Source organism: Bubalus bubalis, chromosome 2, assembly GCF_019923935.1.
Source record: "Bubalus bubalis isolate 160015118507 breed Murrah chromosome 2, NDDB_SH_1, whole genome shotgun sequence".
Taxonomy (NCBI): Eukaryota; Metazoa; Chordata; class Mammalia; order Artiodactyla; family Bovidae; genus Bubalus; species Bubalus bubalis.
The window spans coordinates 108,343,517-108,367,480 of NC_059158.1; the positions used below are offsets into that span (position 1 = coordinate 108,343,517).

Here is a 23,964-nt window from a genome sequence, read left to right on the forward strand (position 1 = left end):
ACTGCCCCTTGCTGAGCCTTGCTCCTGTAGCAGGTTCATAAGCAATACTGTGGTTTTCAGCCCCAAAGTTCTGGAATGATTTATTACACCGCCTTAGAAACTGGCACAGAAGCCCAGACTGTTGAAATGACTTGTCCAAAAATGCACATCTGTGAGTGACAGAGTTGGTGATGGATAATAGTGTTCTGATTGAGCTCAATAATTCTACTTCACCCTGTAGATTCTACTTCATCTTAATAATTCCTAATAATTCTACTTCATCATCCCTTTTTTATTTAATATGTTTGGATGTGTTATTAGATTTGCTTAATTTTTCATAAGGCTATTTGAAAGGAAATAGTAGGGTTTTGATTTTTTTTCTTCCTTCTTGTTACCACAGCCTCTTCTTTGTTGTTAATGAACATAGCTTTACCTTGAAAGTAAAGGACAAAACACTTTCCTTTTATTCTCTTGCATTAAATGGCTTCATTTTGCCTGCTGCTGGCAAAAATCTAACTAAAAAGCTCTAATAAATAATCAGCAATATACAAACCTGTCCTTAAATGCATATGGTGAGAAATCAAGTGCTCAAATTCAGAAAATAAAAGACATGACTCTCCTGTGTGTATTTGCAAATTCAGAATAATCACAATAAAATACAGAATTAATTACAAGTTAACTTGTGAAACATAACTTGATTATTTCCAGGTTATTATCAGTGCTCTGAGCATTGGAATATTTCAACTATGATTCAAGTTAAATGGGTTTTAATGGTTACAATCTAGGTGACTCGCAAAATAAAGGAATAAGGTAAGAAGCCTACATATTCACCTGGTTAGCAAAGCTACAATTTGATTCAATATAAGGTAAAATAATTTATTAATAATTTTTACTACATTTTTATTTAGATTTAATTTTTTTTGTTTCAGTTTTTCTACTTTTAGGAAAGATGGTCATCTTCATTTATTACTCTTTTTGCGAACTCTATAAATAGAAAAAAAAAAAGGGAGTTTATATGTAGGGGAATTGGAGAAGTGCTTTGAATTGAAGAGTATCTTCTACAGAGTTCTTTCATTGATAGAGCAGAAATGCACCAGTATCTCCAGAAGGGCTCTTCAAGTGTTTATTTATCAACTGTATCATGAATCATATACTAACCCAAGGCTGGACAACTTCCCATAGATATCAGAAAACCTCAGAACAATCCTGTGTAATAGGCTTTATTCTCATTTTAAGGATTTGTAACTCAGACTTCAGAAAGGTCGAATAATTTGCTCAAAGTCCCATATCTGATACACTATGGTGCCCAAATATTCAGTTCTCTATTGCCTCTGAAGCTCAGTTTTCTTTCTACCTTACAATATTCCCTCTGCTAAACAGTAAATAGTTTATTTGATTACTTAATACTTTGAGTCTGAAGAGACAAGTTATAAGCTAATATATAGTCATTGTGCAAAAGATTTTTCACAGACAGATTTTTCATACCGAAGATAACCAAATGGCTTTTGCCTTGGAAAGGAAGTTGGGGAAGGTCAGGCAGTAGAGTATCTGAGTTCAGGAAGAAAGTATTTTATTAAATGGAGCAATTCTGATGAAGGACACAAATGAGAGAGGAAGAAAAGGGAGAGTGAACTCTCAAAGTGGAAAGTATTAAAAAATAATTTTCAGCCATTTTGTAAATTGTTTCAGCATAGTCGTAATTTTAATAAAATGAATGAGTGCTCAGTATTAATTTGAAAGTAGAGAGCAATTTTATAGTAGTTTTTTAAAAGTTAAAAAACTACGGGATCAGATTAGATTCTTCCTCTATTGTAAAATACAACAGAAAAACAAAAATGTGTTGTTGTTTTTTAAAAGAATTTCAGTAATAGAAATTGACCAATTAGGCATTGGCTTGTTGACTTTAAATTCAGTAGAGTTGATCACTTTTGAAGGGGTTGACCTTTAATTCCTTAAAGTAGTTTTACATATTCTTCTTTTACATTTGAGTCATCTTTTTATAGGGTGCTTTAAAAAGAATACCATCAAATAAATGTAAAATGTGGGGTACAAATTTTCATATGCATGTTGGCTTCCAAGAATTTTCTCAGTGAAAGTGAATAGTCTGTCCCTTGTCTAATTACTTTTTCCTACTACTGCAATAGCACTAGAGTTTCCTTTTGTAGACGCCTATCCAATTATCTACTAGTCTGTCACAGTTTTTCTTTTAAGATCTAAGACTTAAGCTCAAGGTAGTATAGCAGAAGGAAAGGATACACACACACACACACGTAACATACATATATAGAGAATTATTATATCTCTTCTTTGATAATGGGAAATATTTCAAATTTGCTACTTCAGAAAAAGTCTTTGTCCTTGATCTACCCTCTTAAGATGTTCTGTCACTAACTTTCTAAAACTATTTCATTTGTATTCTCACTGAATCAAAATGTCTTAAAGAGTCTTGTTTTCTTTATCTCCCTGGGACATATTAATTTTTTTAGAATGTCTGAGCCTACCTTATTATTGTTTCTTATTAAATCACATCTTTCTTCATTTACTTGATAATGCAAGCTGATATGGGGATCTTTTTAATGTTTTTATGTTTCATCATAGTTTTCTAATATAATCTTTAACCTCTCATCAGCATGAGCTTGGTTTAATTGAGGTGAAAAATCATTCCCTTGCCCAAGCTGCGTCAAGACTATTTTTAGTAAACTTGTTCCTCATTCTGCTAAGACCAAGAATAAGACTATTTCTAAAATGCACCCTTGAAAACCTAGTTCATATAAATACTTTGTTTGCTTCGAGGTTTTATTTTTTTTTAACTATTTCTTTATTCCTAAAATGCAAAATTCATGTTTAATAATTCTGGTAAAATGTTGCTGAAATTTCTGCAGCTTCTTAGTTTCCTAAATGAGTAGACTATTGTGTCATCCAATTAAATTGTGTTAAAGATTAGAGCCTTGTGATATATTTTATTATCATAAAATCTTCTGAATTCAACAGTCAGCTAAAATATTACTACCTCAGGAAATTATCATCTAAGTAAATTATGTCTTCTCTTACCCTCCTTTACTCTAGATGATTCTCTGCTTTTAACTTCTTTTTAAACCATTTACTTTATTCTATTTGCATTGTTGTTTATTGAATACAACATGTACAGTAAGTCCCCTACACATAAATGAGGTCAGTTCTGAGAGTATGTTCATAAGTCCAATTTCTTTGTAAGTCCAACAAAGTTAGGCTAGGTACCAGCTAACAAAATTGTCTATTTGGTACTGTACTGTAATAGGTTTGCAATAGTTTCCACACAAATAATACATTAAAAACAAAAAACAAATACAAAAAATAAAGAAAAAAATTTTAATCTTACAGTACCTTGAAAAGTACAATAGTACAGTACAATGGCTGGGCATGTTCACACCTTTGAAAATTCATAACTTGAAGGTTCATATCTAGGAGACTTAATGTATTCAATTACCATTTATGGAAAGCTAGAGATAGGCATTGTGAATCCACTATGAGCAAAAACCAGTTTCAATCTACTGGAAAGGAAAATGCATATGAGTAAGCTATGCATTAATTAAGCACAGCTATGGAGGTAAGCAACAAGGAGGATGGTGATTTAAAATAGGATAATTGAGAAGTCTTCCTGGAGGAGGAAAGCATGGGTCTTAACATCTGAATAATAGTTTTCTGGGTCATGAGGTACAGAAGAAATGACATGAGAAAAAGCACAGAGAAGTGATATGATGGCTGTGTGCACAGGGAGTAAGGGCAACTACAAACACGGTGGTAACACAAGGGTCAACCTGAGGCAGGAGGTGCGCTAGACAAAACCAGAGCAGTACTATGGCTGAATCTTTTCCAAGAGGGGAGCAAGGTGGATGCTCTGTGACTAATAGTGTAGTCAAATATAGGGTAAAAACATATTACAAGTGTTTGTATTTAATTTTTCTTGACCTTTAAAAATTTATATTTATATGCATGTTTCCTATATGTGTACATGTATAATGGGTTTATATATGATATTTACATATAAAATATATAAATATACATATACACACATAGAAAGAGGGAGAAAGAGAGAATACTCAAATTGTTTTACTCATCAGAAAAGTTTTTAGGCCACTGTTCTTGATCACAGATGGTCTCATATGACTTACTAAGTAATCTGAACTTCATCCTAAGTTGTGAGAAATCTAGGAACATGAACAATGGTATATGAGACGACCTGATTTGCATTTTAGCTAAGATATTTGTGAAAACAGATTTGAGGAAGATAAAACTGTAGGAAGGAAACCATTTAGGAGGCTGTTGCAGTCATTCAGAAGAGAGATAGTAAAGACCTGAATGAGACTGTAGTGGCACATGCAGACTGAAAAACAAAATAGGAATCAAAACCTGCAGGGCTTGGTGATTGATTGGATGTGATGGTAACATAAATAAATACAGATGGAATCAAGGACAACTTTCAGGTCTTTGGGTGATGGGGAATATGTTCTTTCCATCAACTGAGAGAGAGAGAGCAAAGAGTGGATTTAGGGCAGCTCTGTACGTTTGTTTGTTTTTAATAACAATATTTATTTATTTATTACTGTGCTGGGTCTTTGTTTCTGTGCAGGTTTTTCTCTAGTTGCAGCAACCCGGGTCATTCTCCAGTTGCAGTACATAGGCTTCTCACTGCAGAGGCTTCTCTTGTTGCAAGCACAGGCTCTAGAATGTGTGGGCTCAGTAGTTGTAGCCCAGGCTCTAGAGTACAGGCTCAATAGTTGTGGCACACAGGCTTCGCTGCTTTTTGGCATGTGGGATTCTCCCAGATCAGGGCTCTAATCCATGTCTCTTGCATTGGCAGGAGGATTCTTTACCACTGAGCGAACAGGGAAGCCCAGTTCTGGTTTATGTTCTGACATGTTGAATTTGAACTGTTTCATGGCATGAATTCATGCTAGGTTATTCATTCATCGAGCTTTTGTATCTGTAGAGTCCAAAGTCAGAGAAGGCGATGGCACCCCACTCCAGTACTCTTGCCTGGAAAATCCCATGGATGGAGGAGCCTGGTGGGCTGCAGTCCATGGGGTCGCCAAGAGTCAGACATGACTGAGTGACTTCACTTTCACTTTTCACTTTCATGCGTTGGAGAAGGAAATGGCAACCCACTCCAGTGTTCTTGCCTGGAGAATCCCAAGGTGGAGCCTGTTGGGCTGCCGTCTATGGGGTCACGGACACAACTGAAGTGACTTAGCAGCAGCAGCAGTCCAAAGTAATGTACTGGATTCTGAGGAGCTAACTAGAAAGATAACATGGAACCTTACTTTCAATGTACTCTCCATACAAGTTGAGAGACAACTGTGATTTACTGTAAAATGATAGGTGATGTTTGTGGCTACTGAGTACTTATAAGATGGTGATTGATTCTTTGGGAAGATTGAAGAAATCTTGGTCATTTTGGCATCCCTTTATGGTACAACTATCCTTGAATAAAAACATCAATATACAGTTAAAAAAGGTTTATCAGCAATTTGTTTACAAAAATAGAATCACTGTGATTTTTTCTGAAACCTCAGAGCACATTTATATACTATGTTTTATCATGTTAGCTATGATTAAATAACAGTAAAGTCAACGGAGAGAATAATTATATCTTAAGATTCTTATTCATCCATCACCTCTGAATTATATGGTATGCATAGATATTTAAGACAACCATTGAGGACAGAACTTTTATTGATTCTTTAATAATGTTAATAATAACTCTTTCCAAATTTGAAAAAATAAAAATTTTTTTGCCTGTCCTTTAAGTACAATAAACACTGACAACTTCAACTAATCTTTAGAGCAAATTTTCTGTATCACTTTTAATAGTAAACTTAACTTTGCCTTCTGAAAAGGTCACTATGCATCCAAGTCAACATTAATTTTTATTATAAATAATTAATTGCTAGTGACTTTGGAAATATATAGCAATGCCAAATGTTTATTTTGAAGAAATTTTATACTGTTTTTTATTTGATTTTTTAATTTTATGATAGTAATTTATATATTTGTCCTTTTATAAAGCATCTGCCAACAATGCGGGAGACCCAGGTTCAATCCCTGAGTCAGGAAGATCTCCTGGAGAAGGAAATGGCAACCCACTCCAGTATTCTTGTCTGGAAAATTTCATGGATAGAGGAGCCTCGTAGGCTACAATCCATGGGGTCGCAGAGTTGTACATGACTGAGTGACTTCACTTTCACTTTCAGAGGAGAATAAGCATATATTATGTAATTTTACATTTGTAAAGATGATGGTATATTAAACTCAAACCACATTAAAACTTCAAAAGTATACACAATTGTCAAATGTATTATTATACTTTTTATTTGGCATATGGGATCTTAGTTCCCTGACCAGGGATCTAACCCATGCCTCCTACAGTAGAAGTGCGGAATCTTAACCCACCAGACTTCAAAGGAAGACCCAACTAGTTAGTATACATTTCATTTTGTTATATGATACAGCCTGTATTTTTAATAGTTGATTATATATATTATGTACTAGGCATTACATACTTTAACAAAGCATTTATTTACTTATCCTCATAGCCACTTTATTAGTCCCAATTTACATATTGGGAAACTGAACAGAAGGATTAAAGAACTTTAAAATGCCTCTAAGTAATACAGCTGAGATCTATAACTCAGGAAATCCAACCACACTGTGCAAGCTGTTAATTATTATGCTACATTGCTTTCTTTAGTAAACTTCTTAAGGATTTTTTTTTTTTTCACCAGAAGTAACAAAGAAAACAAAAAACAAAAAACCTCCAGACATATTTGCTGGGAAATCCTCTGTTTTTAAGGTTTATACTCCATCTTTGTCTGACTTAACCAATTTGAGGTAGAATATAGAAACCAAACATTTGAAGAACAAGATTTCTGCCTTTTCCCTATTCCAAATTAAAAGTGATACAGAACGTTAGTGTTTTCTGAAGTAGGATGATGGTTTCCTGAAAAAATGAGTGGGTGTCCCGCGAAGATATATCTACTCAACATGCTGTCTCAATTTTACAGTTCTGTTTTGGATGTCTAAAACAGAATAAATTAAAACCATTTCTCCTTGGAGCTACAATCGGTCCTCTTCTTATCTGAAGAAGACGGGAGTGTGACAGCACATTTGAGTTCTTGTATGCTACCTGAAAGTCAAAATTAAGCACACAGGGCTGTGAGAACTAACTTAATGCATATGAAAAACAGCACATTGGCTATTGCTTTGAAGAGATAAAACAGTGAATGCTTAAGAAAATGTGAAAGATTTTTTTTTGTTACCCTGAGAGGAAACAGTTCAACACCTGAAAATGGAATTGCTTTTATAATGAGTATGTTTAATGCAGATTTCATTCAGGACACAAAAGCTCAACAGGCATATATTTCTTATTTGATAAAAGAGTAATTTAAAAGAGAATGTACATTATCTAAAGGTTTCATAACATTGTACCTTAAGGGGATTAAACTATCTAGAAACTTTGAAGTCTTGCAGATTTTATTTACTCACAAGATGAAGTTCTTACTGATTTGTTGCTGTAGGGAAATTGCCCATTAGGGTTTGTATCGATTTGCCTTTCTCAAAATAAAAGAAACAAATGTAATTCATTAGCACTTTACTGTTGAATCCCTTTTAATATGGAATATCAAGAACTTGAGTCTCTTTTAACCTGTGAAATGTCTGAAGAAATGATTCAAAGTTACAAAAGACTAGAAAGTACAACTTAATTTTTATCTGTTCCCAGGTATCAGAACTGGCTGTCATCATCAATTAGGTTCATGATTCTTCCTGAAATAATTTTTTTGCCCCTCCCTCCTATTAACAAAGATGAGCCGATTTATTAAATTGGTTCTTTCTCTGAACTAGTTTTCTAGGAAGTATATTATGTATCTCTCCTTATCCAAATGCTACCCGCTCTTCAAAGATTAGTCAAAGCTACACTTTTTCCATGAAATCTTTCCTAATGACCTTGACTTTGACCTTGCTTTCCTCCCACTTTCTATAATATAATAGTTTGCTCCAGAGGTTTCATGTGGTGCACCATGACGCAGACTGTGCCAGAAACGGCATGACTGGAGAGTAGCAGCTGCTTTGGTAATACTAAACCTTCCATTTAAACCTTCCATTTTTGTCAGACAACTTACTAGTTAACCAAAAATATTTCACTTAAAATATGTCATTTTATTAAAAATTATTTACTTATAAAGAATATATATTATTACTGAATTATATATTACAATTGAATACACTATGAAATATATACCCAAATAGAAATTTTAAAAGGATCAGATCAGATCAGATCAGTCGCTCACTCATGTCCGACTCTGTGCAATCCCATGAATCGCAGCACACCAGGCCTCCCTGTCCATCACCAGCTCCCGGAGTTCACTCAGACTCACGTCCATCGAGTCAGTGATGCCATCCAGCCATCTCATCCTCTGCCGTCCCCTTCTCCTCTTGCCCGCAATCCCTCCCAGCATCAGAGTCTTTTCCAATGAGTCAACTCTTCGCATGAGGTGGCCAAAGTACTGGAGTTTCAGCTTTAGCATCATTCCTTCCAAAGAAATCCCAGGGCTGATCTCCTTCAGAATGGACTGGTTGGATCTCCTTGCAGTCCAAGGGACTCTCAAGAGCCTTCTCCAACACCACAGTTCAAAAGCATCAATTCTTCGGTGCTCAGCCTTCTTCACAGTCCAACTCTCACATCCATACATGACCACTGGAAAAACCATAGCCTTGACTAGACGAACCTTTGTTGGCAAAGTAATGTCTCTGCTTTTGAATATGCTATCTAGGTTGGTCATAACTTTCCTTCCAAGGAGTAAGTGTCTTTTAATTTCATGGCTGCAGTCAGACCAAAAAAGTAAAAAACCACAATGTAAACGTTTCCGTGCACTGCTTTGGATTTTCTTAGTCATTCCCTACAGTGTGTATACTCAACTCTGATGTGACTTGTCTGTAACATTATAATTTGATGTGTTAAAATGTGTTATATATAATATATATTGTATATAACATCTGATTCTAAAAATTATTTTATGGAGATTCCTAAAAATGTAGAAACTGAAATAAGATGAACAATTAAGACAGAAAAAAATGAGTGCTAAGAGAAAAATCAAGGAAAAAAAAATAACATGAAATGAGAGATAAAATCATGTTGTAAAATTCTATAGAATTTTGGTAGAAGTGGGCAGCAAATTTAACTTTTATATTTCTAATAACTTGTGCAGGAAGAGAAACAATTTCAGGTTTCACAATGTCCATATAATTTGTAAAAATTCAAGCAAAAATACATACTTCTGGTATAGAACATAAACAGCTCAATAAAAACAACTTATTAGGAATGGATAAAGATCAAAACAGAGTAATCTTCCTATGAACTGACTTATAATTTGACTTGAATCAGGCAGAGAGTGAAGAACAGTAATTTCTAACATATCTGGGGCCAGTGGCCAATCACAATCAACTGAACAAATTTTTTTTTAATTATTTTTTCAAGTTAAAGTCCTCCCTAAACTGGAGGGAAAAATGTCACCCCCAAAGCTATAGTATAATGTTCTGGAGGCTATATCAAGTTCTTGTCTCCCCCTTCTCTTCTTGAAAATCCCTTTGGCAATGACTCTAATAACAAGATTGTAATGCAGGTTAGGGTGGGATGTGGTGGGGTGGGAGTAACATTTTATAATAGAAATCTCCTTCTCAAGATATTGCTGCTACTGCTGTGGCTAAGTCGCTTCTGTCGTGTCCGACTCTGTGCGACCCTGTAGACAGCAGCCTACCAGGCTCCGCCGTCCCTGGGATTCTCCAGGCAAGAACACTGGAGTGGGTTGCTATTTCCTTCTCCAATGCATGAAAGTGAAAAGTGAAATTGAAGTTGCTCAGTCGTGTCTGACTCTTCGCGACCCCATGGACTGCAGCCTACCAGGCTCCTCCGTCCATGGGAGTTTCCAGGCAAGAGTACTGGAGTGGGGTGCCATTGCCTTCTCCGCTCAAGATATTATACCCTGTTAAATAACTGTTTTTCTTCTTATCTGTGCCTTTTATAGGTTAACTAATAATTCTCAACCTGCACACTACCCTAGACTAAGCAATTTAAAAATCTCTGAGGTGTGGTTGCATCTTTAGTATTCTTTGAAAATTTCCCCAGGCAATTCTAATGGGTACCCATTTAAAAACCAAAAAAAAATAGATTATTTAAAGGCAGACCTATTGCTGAGAAAGGGGGCAGTGATTAGAGATAGTTTCTTTCTGAAAAGTGGCTAATCAGAAAGAGGAGGGAATGATAAATTGAGACAAGAGAAGAAGCTGAGGATAAGACATGTCAGGGGCTGAATATGAAGCTGCCACTGGGAAAACAAACCCTGTGGTGGCCGTGGCTAGGAGACCTTTTAGAAAAAGACATTTAATTTTCAGCTTGAAGTCTTTATGTTGTGATAATAAATTTTTGTATCTCATGCTTCTGTGAATTCTATTGCACTGTCTGTATTGCAAGTTTGTATATATAGTTCTGTGTATAAATGTAGGTGAGAGAGTAAGATATGAAAGTGAAAATGAAAGTGAAGTTGCTCAGTCGTGTCCAACTCTTTGCAACCCCATGGACTGTAGCCTACCAGGCTCCTCTGTCCATGGGATTTTCCAGGCAAGAGTACTATAGTGGGGTGCCATTGCCTTCTCCAGGGAATCTTCCCAACCCAGGGATTGAACCCAGGTCTCCTGCATTCCAGACAGACTCTTTACCATCTGTACCACTAAGACATGGATTAAGGGAAAAAACTGAGTCCTGAATCTGGACTGAAATGACACAGAAAAGAAACAAAATATTACATTAAGACACATGATGACTGGGAAATGCAGGAGTAATAGCATAAAGGCTCTTCTTACAAAAATAAGAGAAGGTGGTTATTGAAAGAGTAAAAGACCAGAGTTTGAATTAGAGGGAACTGCCATATCTGTCAAAGTTTTAGAATGAAAATCAGTTTGGAGACCACTGTTTTACTTAAACTAGAGGAATTAATGGATTGTGTAGCCTTAAAGCAGCCCTTGCAAATGTAGAAACAATTGGTTTCTGGGTGTATCTGTTAAGGTCACTGCTGATAAGTAGCAAAAAAAAAAAAAAAAAAAAAAAAAAAAAAACATTGTTTTTAATTTAAAAGCTAACACATGGAGAATGCTTATATTTGATTTTTAAATGAGAAATGTGTCTGCAACCAGCTCATATGAAAGTGATAGCAAATAAAGACAAGCAAGCGTTGGTGTTTGGAGCGAGGAACATCGTTCATTTTGATTCCAGTAGTCAGTTACAGTGCAGGTTCACTATAAGCATTGATACCAAGAATTGTATTGGCTCCATACAGCTGAATCTTGTTTGTATATAACAACAAAAGCTAAAATGTAACAACAAAGTCCTGACAGCTTTCTCTATAAGATAATAAAGAGTGTAGCTGGTGAAAATTGTTGAATAGCCACAGGTGAAAAATTCTCTAGAACCCAAGCCTGAAGTTTATCAGGAAACCAGAACACATTTTTTCTTGTTGTTGTTGTTATTATTGTTTGTTTATTTATTTTTTGGCTGTGCTGGGTCTTTGTTGCTGCATGGACTTTTCTCTAGTTGCAGTAAGCAGGGGCTACTCTCTAGTGGCGGTGTGTGGGCTTCTCATGGTGGTGGCGGTGGCTTCTCTGACTGCAGAACACGAGGTTCTAGGGCATGTGGGCTTCAGTAGTTGCGGTACATGGGCTCAGTAGTTGTGGCTCCCAGGCTCTAGAGCACAGACTCAGAAGTTGTGGCCCACAAGCTGAGTTGCTCTGCAGCATGTGGTATCTTCTCAGACCTGTGTCTCCTGTGTTGGCAGGTAGATTCTTTACCACTGAGCTACCAGGGCAGCCCCAGGATATACATTTTATAGAATTTTCCATAAGTTAACTTTGGGGATTGAGCACAATCATCCTTACTCTCAATGTATAGGATAGAGTATAATGGGTCCAACAGAATGGAAACAAAAACAGTTGGATAGGTAAACTGAGCTCATCAAAGTTGTAAATTTTAGTATCTAATGTCCTTAGGTAAATTTTTTGTAAATAAAATTTTACTGAAATATAGCCATGCCCATATATTTGCATATTTTTATTTATTTTTATCAATATATAGTTGTTTTACAATATTATATTAGTTTCAAGTTTCCCACTCCAGTACTCTTGCTTGGAAAATCCCATGGATGGAGAAGCCTGGTAGGCTGCAGTCCATGAGGTCGCTAAGAGTCGGACACGACTGAGCGACTTCACTTTCACTTTTCACTTTCATGATTGGAGAAGGAAATGGCAACCCACTCCAGTGTTCTTGCCTGGAGAATCACAGGGATGGGTGGGCTGCTGTCTCTGGAGTTGCACAGAGTCAGACACGACTGAAGTGACTTAACATAGCATAGATAGCATATAGCATAGTGACTCAATTTTTCCATAAATCATACTCCATTTAAAGTTATTACAAAATAACGGCTTTATTTCCCTACGCTGTAAATATATATTTGTTACTTAATGTATTTTATACATAGTAGTTTCTCTTAATCCCAAACCCCTACTTGCCCTTCCCCACCAACTTCTCCCCAGCTGGAAACCACTAATTTGTTTTCTATATCTGTGAGTCTGTTTCTGTTTTATTATATACATTTGTTTGTTTTAGATTTCGTGTGTCCGTGATTTTAACATTGAGTATTTGTTTTTCTATGTCTGACTTATTCAACTAAACATACTACTCTAGTCACTTGCCTTTTATTCAATAAGGTAAATGCTATGAAACAAGGTAGATAAGCTTGGTGGCTAGTTCCTGGAAATCAGAGAATTTTTAGAATTTCTTGCGTGTTCATCTATCCTAGGAGGTCTTTATGGTTGAGTCAGCCATATATGGAGCGGGTGGTGGAGCTCAACAATAGTTATAGAAAGTCTATAGAGTGATTCTTATTTGGCGGAAAATTATTTCAGATAATGCATATTAAAGTAGTCCCTACTTACTAAAGTCATCCTATGACTCAGCAATTCTACCTCTGTTTATGTACCTGACAGAAATGACACTGTATGTCTGTTATAAGACATGGATAATAATATAACATGAAATCTAGTGTGTTCATTGGAGAAGGCAATGGCACCCCACTCCAGTACTCTTGCCTGGCAAATCCCATGGACGGAGGAGCCTGGTAGGCTGCAGTCCATGGGGTCGCTAAGAGTCGGACACGACTGAGTGACTTCACTTTCACTTTTCCCTTTCACGCATTGGAGGAGGAAATGGCAGCCCACTACAGTGTTCTTTCCTAGAGAATCCCAGGGATGGGGAAGCCTGGTGGGCTTCCGTCTATGGGGTCGCACAGAGTTGGACACGACTGAAGCAACTTAGCAGTAGCAGTGTGTTCATGACAGGTGACCAATAGTATTAATGAGTCATAAGAAAATAGACCACTAACTATAATTGTTATTACCTTAAATTATAAATTTTACTTTCCAGTTTTACAGTTATATTATACTTTACTTATTGTTATATGTCATAGGATAGTTAATTTTAAAGTCAGCTCCAGAAATGAAATCTATGATTTCAGGAGTAAAATCTATGTGTTCACCACTGTACTTCTATGCCTACATGGATGCTTAGCATTTGCTAAGTATTATGTAAGTATTTGTTGAATGAACATAATTAAAAAATCATATTTTAGAATAAGTATTGGAGTGCAGTTATGATAGTCTTTCATCCTTTTCTATCTTTATATGTATTTCCACTTTATATCTTTCAAGTTTGTGATAATATTTTGTAATATTTCTGCCTGATTCTGTTACTAATTAAAACACTCTTGATGTAGCGTATGTTTATTTAGTTATATTCCTGGGTATTAGACTACATATTCTTATATCTTAGTGAAATTATTCCACTTAGGGTGTAGAGGGATACAATATATATGTTAATATAAGGAAAGGACAATTGGATGTGAATGGTGATTTAAATCTTCTATCCTCTTGGTCCTCCTTAATACATCACTACATGATTGATTTGCTTACTAATATCCCAAGTATACAGCATAAAAGAATATAAGAATACATCTCAGTTATTCAATGCTCTAATCCAGTGGATTTGATCATTTAGAGATGGTCTCAATGTTACAAATTAATCTATTATTCATATATTGAATATTCATGAGGTATCTACTGCCCATGTAACTGTTTTGGTAAACACTGAGTCAATTGCAGTCCCTACTTATCACATATCTCAGACAATTTCCAAGAAGAAATGCAGAGATGCATTTTCAAGTCAATATAATAATAAAGTATGTGCAAGATAATATTGTATATGTATGAAAGAATGCTTTGTGGTTATACTGAATAAAACTTTACAGGGCTGGCAAAGCTATTAGAGAATAATAGGAAAAAGTAAGGGTCAACTACATATTTAGTGTCTTTTTTGTTCTAATACCTGTGAAGATTGTTGTCAGTGTCTTCTCTGAACTCATAAAAACACTTGTCTTAGGACTTCCCTGGCAGTCTGGTGGTTAAGACTCAGTGGTTCCAATGCATGGGGCATAGGTTTGATCCCTGGTGAGGGAACTAAGATCCCACATGTGGTGTGGCCAAAAAAAATTTTTTTAAAAGCCTCTTATCTTTACTACTAATATGCTGTTCAAGCTATACTAGTATCAACTGTTAGTAATTTTTCAATGTGCATACCTTCTGTTCCTTAATTACTTTATTTTCTCGTGTACAAGCTTTGTCTCCCTTAGTTGTGTCTCCTTTCAACCAGTCTTTGTATTACACATCACATTAATTCATTTGTTCATCAGATATTTACTCTGACCTTAGTATGTACTAGGCACTCTTCTAGGTGCCAGGGACAAGACAGGGAACAAAATTATGTCCCAGCCCTCAAAGGGATTATATTTCTGTGAGACAAGACAGATGCTAAACAAACAAATCAGTAAGTATGTAATGTGCTTGACAGTAATACATGCTGTGGAGAAAAATAGGTCTGTAAGGGAAATGGAGCATGACAAGGAGATAATTTCTATAGAGTAGTCAGGGCAAGTTTGAGTAAGAAGGGAAATATTTGAGCTAAGACAGAGCCATGCAAGTAGCTAGGGAAAGGACATCCCAAGCAGAAGAAAAAGTGATGGAAAGAAATTTAGACTGAATAGTATTTGGTTTTAGGGAGAGGAAGTTCTTGTTACTAAAGCAGGGAGAGTGGAGGGATAATAGGTGACAGAGAGTTGAAGGGTGTGGGTGGATTATGAAGGAAGGTCTTGGGAAGGAACTTTACTTTTACCTTGAATGAGATGGAAAATGATTAGAACACTGAATGAAGAGTAGAGACATTATCTTACTGAATTTGAATAGGGTGACAGTGGACCCTCAACGGAGAAAAGGCTCACGAGGAAAGGGAGACCTGAGGCCAAAGTGGACGTTGGACTTAAGTTAGAGTCTATTGCAGTACTTCAGGTAGAAGGTAATAATGACTTGGATTACATTCTAATTATACAGTGTGAGAATGGTGAGATGAGGGATATGATTTTAAAGACTAAAAAGAGCTAAAATATTTGGTAATAGATTGAAGATGAGAGTAGTTGGTGATGAATTAGATGTGAAGTGTGAGAAAAAATTATTAAGGACAGCATAAGGTTTTTAACCCAAGAAACAAAGGATGGAGGTGCCCTTCATCATATCACCATGGCAAGGGGAGCTGCCACATGGAAGCCTGTGAGAGAAGCATGTTTCAGGTAGAAACCCAAAATTTGTCTTTCACAGCCAGGATTGCCTTTTCTTATATTCCAGTGGAGATACAAAATAAGTAACTGGCTATATGGGTCTAATGTTTGCAGAAGAGAGTGGGGCTCTTCATATAGCACTTAAGTATTTATGCAAAAGTAGGACTTATTTTGCATATTTTTTGGAGAAGGAAATGGCAACCCACTCCAGTGTTCTTGCCTGGAGAATCCCAGGGATGGTGGAGCCTGGTGGACTGCTGTCTATGGGGCTGCACAGAGTCGGACATGACTGAAGCAACTTAGCAGCAGCAGCAGCAGCAGTGCTTATTTTTGTTGATCAATTCATTTCTTCAATCATAAAAACATATCAACGGATACTTTGACAAAATGGGAAAGATGAAACAAGTCCTTACTTTCCAGATATGTATATGAAAATGGTATCTCTGCTCTGATTCAAGCATGTATCTGACTAATCCAGTGTTGCAAACAGGGGCTGTTTGGAATTTTTCCCCAGATAGGTAATAGAATTTAGACTGTATTTCATTTGAAGCAGAACCCCCAAACTTACTGATAAATGGCTTTTTTATACTAATTGCCTTTTCTTTATTTCCATAGCCTGTCACTATGCCAGATGGAAATTATATTGGTCTTAAAGGATTTGTTCTTCATTAGCCATGTAGGTCACAACACAAAAACTTACTTAGTTGGTAGCAAATTTATTATTTAATGATTTGTCCCCAGTGTCTTTCTGGTGGCTGTATTTAACATCATTGATCTATAATTGCTACCCTTTATGCATATGCATGCACATATATTTCATTTATAGTCTTTAGACACATTTTTCATTCAAATATTCAAAAAGCACTGTTATTTAAAGACTCTATGATAGCACAGAGCCATTCTTCAAGTGTTCTTAAGCCCATTTTTACAATGAGAGTTTGAAAAAGAATGCACAGGCTTTGTAGTTGACATTTGGGAAACTAGTACCTCAGAAGGAATAATTGGATGATAAGGTACTTTTAAAGCTTTATACATTTTGAATGACCTTATGTTTAAAATACCCTTGACATAATTGAAATGTCCTGTTTCTTTCCATTCTCTCTTTACTTTGAGACTTTGTTGATTATCTCCAATAGTATTCTTATCATATGACATTAGAACAGATGTGACAAGAAATGCTGTAGTCCAAAATAATATGGTATGATATCAAAATTTTAAATTCATAGGAGATAAGTATTTATGAGTTTAAATGAATAGAAAAATGAAAAAAAAATGTAATAGACTATTTGCACATATATTTTAAAATGCTTTAAAAACATATTTGACTAGGTTTTCTCATGTGGTTTTAATATCTTTCATACCATTTTTATTAGTAAATTTTAATGAACAACATTTTTACTCAGGTACACCCAGGATGATAACGCTCAAAATGCTGATGCAATGTGCTCCTAATACATATATCCCTGATGCTAGAAAAGATTGAGGGCAGTAGGAGAAGGGGGCAACAGACAGTTAAATGGTTTGATGGCATCACCAACTCAGTGGACATGAATTTGACCAAACTCTGGGAGATAGTGAAGGATAGGGAAGTCTGGCTTGCTTCAGTCCATGTTCAAAGAGTTGGACAAAACTTAGTGACTGAATAACAACAAATACATATATCAATACATTCTATAGTGTATGTTTGTTTGTTTTATCAATAGAAAATGATACCATCTACTGGACAGACATGGGCTTCAACAAAATTAGCCGAGCTAAAAGAGATCAAACTTGGAAAGAAGACATCATTACTAATGGCTTGGGAAGAGTGGAAGGAATAGCTATTGACTGGATTGCTGGTAAAATCCATGGCTTTCTGTTTTTGTTTTAAGCCTATATTGTTAGGGGTTCAATATGCTTCATAAAAATTCTGTTTCTGAGTCATCACAGGTTTTTGTTTGTTTGTTTGTTTGTACTTCTAGTCACAGGGATAAATGGTCTTGTTTGCTTTTTTTTTCACTCTTTCTAATACTTTTGAGCCTTTGTATACGTGTTTTTATGTAGAAGTAGATTATGTAGTATTAACTTTGCTCAACTCTCCTGAGTCCCATGAGGCTGATAAAAAAGTATTAGAAGTTGTCTTTTGCCTGAAGTCAGCAGAAGGTGAAAATAGAGCTCTTTTTCAGGTGAGAGAAGTTTCCATTTATTTTTAACACACAAAAGTATCATTATATGGGTTAAACAACAGATGTGTGAGATTAAGAAGTATTTACATATGAGTTTATTTATAGCTTTCTGCTTAATGTACCTATTAAAAAAGAATATAGGAGGTAAATGATTTCTTTATGGTTATGTGCATGTTCAGAAAGTTAATTTTAGCTATAAGTAATAAATAATTTTTCTCACAATTATATTATAAACATTTCTGTATTTCTTCTAGGTAACATATATTGGACAGATCACGGTTTCAACTTAATTGAAGTTGCAAGACTCAATGGCTCTTTTCGTTATGTAATTATTTCCCAAGGCCTGGATCAACCAAGATCTATAGCTTTGCACCCAGAAAAAGGGTAAGTTTAACATTTACATATATTTGGGGATTTTAGGTGACTTTTCTAAAGTTTCATTAAAAGAAAAATCTATATGTTGATATTAATATTTATTTTTAATCATAATGTTTGAAACAAATTCAGTATCTTACCTAACTGGAAGGAAAAGTTTGTTTTCACTTTGTCATGTGTATTTCAGTACATATTTGATGGGCTTACATTTATTATGTGTATTTATTTATTTATGGCTGCACTGAGTCTTCATTGCTACCTGCAGACTTTCTTTAGTTGAGGCAAGTGGGGACTACTCTCTACTTGTGGTGTGGTGGGCTTCTAATTGCAGGGACTCTAGGGTGCCTGGGCTTCAGTAGGTATGGCTCATGGGTTTAGTTGCTCCAAGGTATGTGGAATCTTTCTGAATCAGGGGTCCAACACTTGTCCTCTGCATTGGAAGGTGATTCTTAACCAATGGGCCACCAGGGAAGTCCTTATGCAGTCTTTAATGTGTGTGTAAATCCAAATGAGTACGGCAATGCTTTTCTAGATTATTTATTTAAAGTTCTTCCCTAAAATTGTTTATGTGTTTGGAAGTCAGGTTTTTTTGGTGAATGAAGTAACCATCTGATAGCCAACCTTGTTCTTCAGTATTTCTAAAGCTTCAGTTTCCATTTATGTATTTATAATTGTTATATCAACATATTCATCCCAAACTTTTTTCTTCTTCTTCCTAAGTTACAGATAAGTATATCTACCGTCTTATTGAAAGTCCCATTTTTCCATTTGGACAACCAAACTCTATAGTCTAATTAAAATTCTACAATCTGAGTTTCTATTAATAATTTCATATAATAAACTGAGTTTCTATTACTAGAGGAAAATCTTGAGATGAATTTCAAAGATACAATATGACATTTTTGGTATCTTTCTCACATATCCTATGTTCAGTATACCAGAAATCCTGTTACCTTTGGCTTCAAAATACATTTATGCTTTACCTACTTCTCCCAGTTTTCATTGTTTTCACCCTAGTCTGAGTGTAATCACTCTTGCCAACATTTCAGGATCGTGGATTACCATCTTCTATCCTTGTATTCCTATAGTCTATTCTTTATGTCACAGCCTAATGATCCTTCTCAAATGTAAGTGGCAGTAACTTCTTTGCTCAGAATTCACCAGTGAGTACTCTTTCCCTCTGTTTAAAAGTTTATAACAAACTTATTAGAGTGTTTTTGTTGCCTTTTAATGACTAAATTATGTCTGACTCTCTTATACCAATGGACTGTAGCCTACCAGGCTCTTCTGACCATAGGATTTCCCAGGCAAGAGTATGGAAATGTTTGCCATTTCCTGGGCTACTCAGTTGGCTCAGGGGTAAAGAATCCACCTACAGTGCAGGAGATGCGGGTTTGATCCCTGGGTCGGGAGGATCCCCTCGAGGAGGACATGGCAACCCACTCCAGCATTCTTACCTAGAGAATCCCATGGACAGAGGAGCCTGGTCAACTACAGACCATAGGGTTGCAAAGAATAGGACACGACTGAAGCAACTGCACACACGCATGCACACATTTTCTTCTCCAGAGATTCTTCTTGACTCAGGAATTGAACCCAAGTCTCCTGCATTGGCAGGCAGATTCTTTACCACTGAGTCAACAGGGAAGCCCAGAGTGACATTATTTCCTCCATTTTACAGATAAGGAAACTGATACCACAATTAAAATATATTACTCTGTCATTAACATTATGTATGGGAGAGTTATATTTTCTAAATTTCAAAGATTATGCTGCATTATATATGTATGTATGTGTGCTACCTGTTACATATATACGTATAAGTATTATAGAAACTAATAACCAAAAATATCAAGCATATAAGAAAATAGGCTTAACAGATTTTATAAAAAGTTATAATAAAAATTTAAAGACTAGAACTACAAGTGAAAGAGAATAAACAATAATGACAAAATGTTGGAAAAGCTAGATGTTTTAGAAAATATTGGAGTTGGGTCTGACTTGCCCTGTACGTTCTCTTGCCTACAACTGCACGTGCATGGACACTTGCCAGTACACATTAAGAATGTTGAGGGAAGGTATGATTTTGTTTAGTTCCAAGCATAAAACACATGTGTCAATTTAGTGTGTCCACATCGTACCTGTAAACTTGAATATAAAATTTCCTCTTCCAGTGTGATGGTGGCTCAGATGATAAAGAATCTGCCTGCAGTTTAGGAGACTCTGGTTCAATCCCTAGGTCAGGAAGGCCCCCTGGAGAAGGGAATGGCAACCCACTCCAGTATTCTTACCTGGAGAATTCCTTGGACAGAGGATCCTGGTGAGCTACAATCCATAGGGTCACAAAGAATCAGACATGACTGAATGACTAACACTGACTAATGCAATGACATTTTTAAAATATCTTTTTCATTTATACTTTATAATAAAGCAATGAATCAGTATACCCTCAATGGAAAAAATAAACCTGATCCATTGTTGGACTATATGTAATTATTTTGAAGGTAGGAACAAATATAATTTGAATGTTATAAAATATTATAGATACACAGGAAATGGGTTTGTTTGAATAATATGATTTCTTCCCATCATATTTATAAGTCCAGTGCTTCACTTTATTCTAGAGAACTTCTTGTGCCTGGTCTATTACTGATTTATGCAGTTCAATTTAACAGGCCTCTTGCTGCTAACTTATCAATCTTTAGTTTTCTCTTGCATTTCTTTTGAAGCCGAGTTTTGCCCTCAAGTTGTTATTTCAGACCTTCTTTTGTTAAGTATGTTTTCTACAGTCATCTTAGCATATAACTGTATCTATTTCTCTTTAGAATGATTGAAGACATCAGGCAAAAACTCTGCCTGTACTTCACTATTTTGTCAGTTTAAGTGCTACGCCCAGCCAACAAGGTCATGTCAGGATGTCTCCATCTCCTCCTCAGCCTTTAATTCAGTACATGTTGACAAAACAGGACAATAGATGATGTGAGAGATACCAGGAGATACTGTAAAGTATGATGATATAAATAAGGTGTAGCTTTTGTTCACAATGAGTTTTCTGTTTAAACTTTTAAACAAGTACAAAATTGTGTTAGAAAATTAAGTAACATAATGTAAAGTAGAACTAATACGGAAGCACCAAAAGACTATATTGATATAACTCAGGCTTAAATCTGATACCTAAATTTCATGTTAAAGTGAAATTTTTATATGACTATTATAAAACTACATTAAATTTTCAGAAAACAGATAGCTTATGACTGGTGTAGGTAGTAAAAGGGAGGGTAGTAGCAGCTGTGGTGATGATTAGTAGACACTTTATTGAGGAGACATGAAGAAAGAATGTTTTTGAGATGGAGTGAAATATATTATATGAATAAGAAATAAAATAAATAAAAAATTGGTAGTGCCAAGCAAAGGACATTGCCAAGAGCAAAAGTATATAAAGGACATGTAGGGAAAAGTAGTTAATGTAGGTGGAAGGTAAGTTGGGGCCATAAAATTGGCAATTGGTGTCCCCACATTTTAAAAATGTTATGATGACTTCATCCCCAGTTTACCAAGTGAAACACAAACTGGTGCTGGATCCTCTCTCCTAAGCCTTCCCCATGACCACAGAGAATCCACATAAGCAGAGATCAGAAGTACATTGAAGTTGTTGCATTCTTTAAGAAATTCTTTGGAATGGTTCTTTATCCTTCCAGGAAGGATGTTATGGAGGAAGAGGAAGGATTCTTTCTCTACCCTCAGATCAAGAAAGAGAGACAACCAGAGACCAATATATAAGTGTGAAACTAAAATAAATATAAGAGTTGTAAATGGAAAAGTTATGTGACTTTTTTACTGCAAGTTCATAAGCCAGGAGGAGGCAGATCAAAGCTGGAAAGGGGATAAGATTTTAAAATAGATATGAGATATAAGTTTGGACTTAGAAAGATCTGGTCTTTTATGCATGAGAATTAATCTTAATAACATCATTCTGTTTTTTTAACTAGAATTGTCTTGGAAATCTTGGATTATTCCTGAGATAGCAAATTCTGGAGAAGAGATAGTAGAGCATGAATAGAAGCAAGAGTTGAATAAATATAGAGTCATTCCTACTTATTCCAACAGAGTTCAGGTTCTGCAATAAAAAATGGTAGTGGATGAAATTATCCAAGGAAGACTATAGGAAAAAAAGTCTAATGACATGAATGAAGAATGTTTACAAATAGGGGATAAAATGATTATGAGGAGTAAAAACAAAATTAGCAATAAGGCAAAAGAGATGCAGAGAAAGAAGCCATTTCAAGTACTCAGAAAAATCACTGTCATAGAAATCAAGAGAAGAGAGTTTTAGGAAAAACTTCAAATGTATCTGCAAGAAGGAGATTGAGAGACATAAAAGCAGAAAACAGGACATGTAATTGGTGAGAGGGATGACATTTTTAATTGTTATGAATTTCAGGAAATTGATAAGAGCAGAAGCCAAATATAAAGAATTAATAAGTAAAAGATAATTAGAAAATAGAGCCAGAATATTTAGACTACAGTGACAGAAACTTGGACAATGAAGAAAAAGAATAAAAAACAGAAAGTTTGTTGAGAAGATAGTAGGGTATAAAGAAAGGTTTTTCTTAGTATGGGACCAGGGAGGTATTGCACATATTCCTAAGCTGAGGGGGTGGAAGAAAATGTGTGTAAAGAGGAGACAGATTCCAAGGAGTTTAGCAGTAACCTTGGCAAGGAAGAAGCAATAGGGTGGAATAGGAAGAATGGAGGATAGCAGGTGGACAAGATTTGAATCTTAAATCAGGTATCTCTGAAAACAGATCCTGGAATGAAAATTCAAGTCAGGTAGAAGTCAGATAAGAAAGGGGCCAAACAAAGGTTCAACTGTGGACCTTGGAAAGTTTTGGAGGGTAAACCTCACTTAGCAAGGGAGCTTGACTTCAAACTCCTAGCCAGTTATTCACTGGATAGGGCAACCCTGGAGAGAGATATATTCCCAAGATTTCTTGCTCTCAGCACCACTCACAAAAGAAGATTCTAGTAGCTGTCCTCTGAAAAATGTTGCCTATATGAGTTACTAAAAAGAAAAGGACACAGTAGCTGGGTTCTGGAGTGCATAGAAATCACAAACAGGATCAGAGGGTGTATAAATGCAGCACCAATGGTGTCCACTACAGTTTGGAAGGTCAGTGTGGACATTTCCTACCTTTGATATCTTTTGAAGTATCTTGATCTCAAATGCTATATCATTTGTGGTTATTGGGAAGATTAAATGAGGTAAATTTAAATAGGAGGATTATATTAGGGAAAGTTCTCCTATTTTTGGTGATGGAATGAATGAAGGGGACAGAGTACGCCAGTTGTTGTTCAGTCACTCAGTTGTGTCTGACTCTTTGTGACCTCATGGACTGCAGCATGCCAGGCTTCCCTGTCCTTCACCATCTCCCAGAGTTTGCTCAAACTCATGTCATTGAGTTAGTGATTCCACCCAACCATCTCATCCTCTGTCATCCCCTTCTCTTCCTGCCTTCAATCTTTCCCAGCATCAGGGTCTTTTCCAATGAGTTGACTCTTCATATCAGGTGGCCAAAGTATTGGAGCTTCAGCAGTAAGAATATGCCAGTAAAATCTATTTTAGAGGTTAAAATTAGTGAAATTGAAGAAAGTCATAGATGATATGCATAGAATTAGTGGCTATAAGTGAATAGGTAGATTTG

The 23,964-nt window shown here is 35.8% G+C and overlaps 1 protein-coding gene across 1 annotated transcript in view; it reads left to right on the forward strand.

The window, feature by feature from the left end:
• LRP1B (LDL receptor related protein 1B) overlaps nucleotides 1-23,964 on the forward strand; it is a 2,209,913-nt gene that overhangs the window by 1,589,503 nt on the left and 596,446 nt on the right. Inside the window, exons 36-37 of the mRNA XM_025261770.3 lie at nucleotides 17,426-17,560; nucleotides 18,142-18,271. Of these exons, the coding sequence (XP_025117555.3) occupies nucleotides 17,426-17,560; nucleotides 18,142-18,271 (265 nt within the window). The remainder of the gene's footprint in view (nucleotides 1-17,425; nucleotides 17,561-18,141; nucleotides 18,272-23,964) is intronic.